The following is a 1593-nucleotide window of genomic DNA, read 5'->3' on the forward strand; positions in this document are numbered from 1 at the left end:
CTAGATAAATATTTTAATGATGATAATTATAACAAAATTACAGTTTTTCCTGTCCATCAGTGGTGATGAAGTATTTATTTTAACGCTCATCTATGTTTGCAGACAAGCATGAAACTAAATTAAAAGGAATAATATACTTTCAAGCCATTGAAGAAGTGTATTATGATCACCTGAAGAATGCTAATAAGGTAAACATCAGTTTTCTAAATTCCTGTAATTTGAGTGCATAATAAAGTTGGGAAAAAGATATTTTTGGATTCTAAGCAATTTAGATTTCTTGTTCTGGAATAATAAATAGATATAATCAGAATGTTGCTGGAAAAGAAAAAATAGAAGTAGGACAGCTAATTTTTTTGAGGGAAAAAAGTCATGGCAAAGTGAAGAAATATTCTGGGCATATTGGTTTGAGAGAGGTAGAATGACTCTGCAAAGGTTCTAAAAAGGAGCTACTATCTGAGACTACTTCAGAAAGTTCATGGAAACATTGGTATTATCTTTCAATTTTATTTTTCCATGAACTTTTGAAGTACCATCATATAGTTAAGAGGGGGATCATAAGCAAGAATCTTAATAGAGCTAAGAATAACAGCTTCTATTTATTAAGCACCTACTATCAGCTAGGTACCCTGCTACAGCTTTACGAACTGGCTGCGGAGAGAATTGGTGAGCTCCATGTGAGCTTTATTATGCAGAAAGGCCAGAAAGGTGTAGTGGGTGGGGGTGCAAGTTACAGTACAGCAAATGTAATGCCTACATAAATTTCTATAAGTTGGAACTATTTTAGAAAGAAGTCTTCACATATGTCTGTGTTATTTAATGTTCTAATTTCAAAATGTTTGTTTTACATTCTTTTCCCTTTTTGAATTTTAGAGCCCTAATCCATTACTCACCTTTAGTGTCAAGACACATGACAGAATCTATTATATGGTGGCCCCATCTCCAGAAGCCATGCGGATCTGGATGGATGTGATCGTTACTGGGGCAGAAGGTTACACTCACTTCTTGTTGTAGTGAACTGGGACGACAGTCCACTTCAGGGCAGACTGCAATAATCTCTAACAAGAATGAAGCCATATTCGATCCTAGATGGAAAGACCCAGCAGACCCATCCCTTTAACTGTATCCTCTCAGAACTCCTTTGACATTAAGGAGAAATCATTTGTAAAAAAGAAAGTAGCTTTAATTCAAAGCTTGATCATAAATAGCAAAAGAATTAAAGCACCTATGAGAAAGAAATCACTATTTTGATAAATAGCATCACTTATAGAAACAATTCTTATAAACTATTTTTTATCAATTGTTGGTTTTGATGAAATAAACTAAACAGTTTATAAAATGTCTGTACATACTTGGAAATATGGAATTATTTTAGTATCCAAGTCATTGGTATTGACATTATTGGTAGTCAACTGGCTTTTTTTTTTTTTTTTAAAGTAGCATTTTGCTAATGGTTATTTTATAAATATAAGCAAATGATGGTTTGGAGGGGAATATGTTTTAGGGGGAATTTTGCCTTAATTTTTAAGTACTGCACCAAAGACTTGACATGACTTCTGCTTAACTGTAGTAGTTTAAAAGTGATGAACTGCATTT

At 33.2% G+C, this 1593-nt stretch overlaps 1 protein-coding gene across 4 annotated transcripts in view; it reads left to right on the plus strand.

The window, feature by feature from the left end:
* PHLDB2 (pleckstrin homology-like domain, family B, member 2) overlaps positions 1-1344 on the plus strand; it is a 59360-nt gene extending 58016 nt beyond the window's left edge. For all 4 annotated transcript variants that reach the window (XM_008592112.1, XM_008592111.1, XM_008592113.1 and 1 more), the window contains 2 exons: positions 103-188; positions 871-1344. In XM_008592112.1, coding sequence (XP_008590334.1) covers positions 103-188; positions 871-1011 — 227 coding nt within the window. In that variant the 3' untranslated portion in view covers positions 1012-1344. The remainder of the gene's footprint in view (positions 1-102; positions 189-870) is intronic.
* The last annotated feature ends 249 nt before the right edge of the window (positions 1345-1593 follow it).

This window comes from Galeopterus variegatus, unplaced genomic scaffold (genome assembly GCF_000696425.1).
Source record: "Galeopterus variegatus unplaced genomic scaffold, G_variegatus-3.0.2 Scaffold7602, whole genome shotgun sequence".
NCBI lineage: Eukaryota > Metazoa > Chordata > Mammalia > Dermoptera > Cynocephalidae > Galeopterus > Galeopterus variegatus.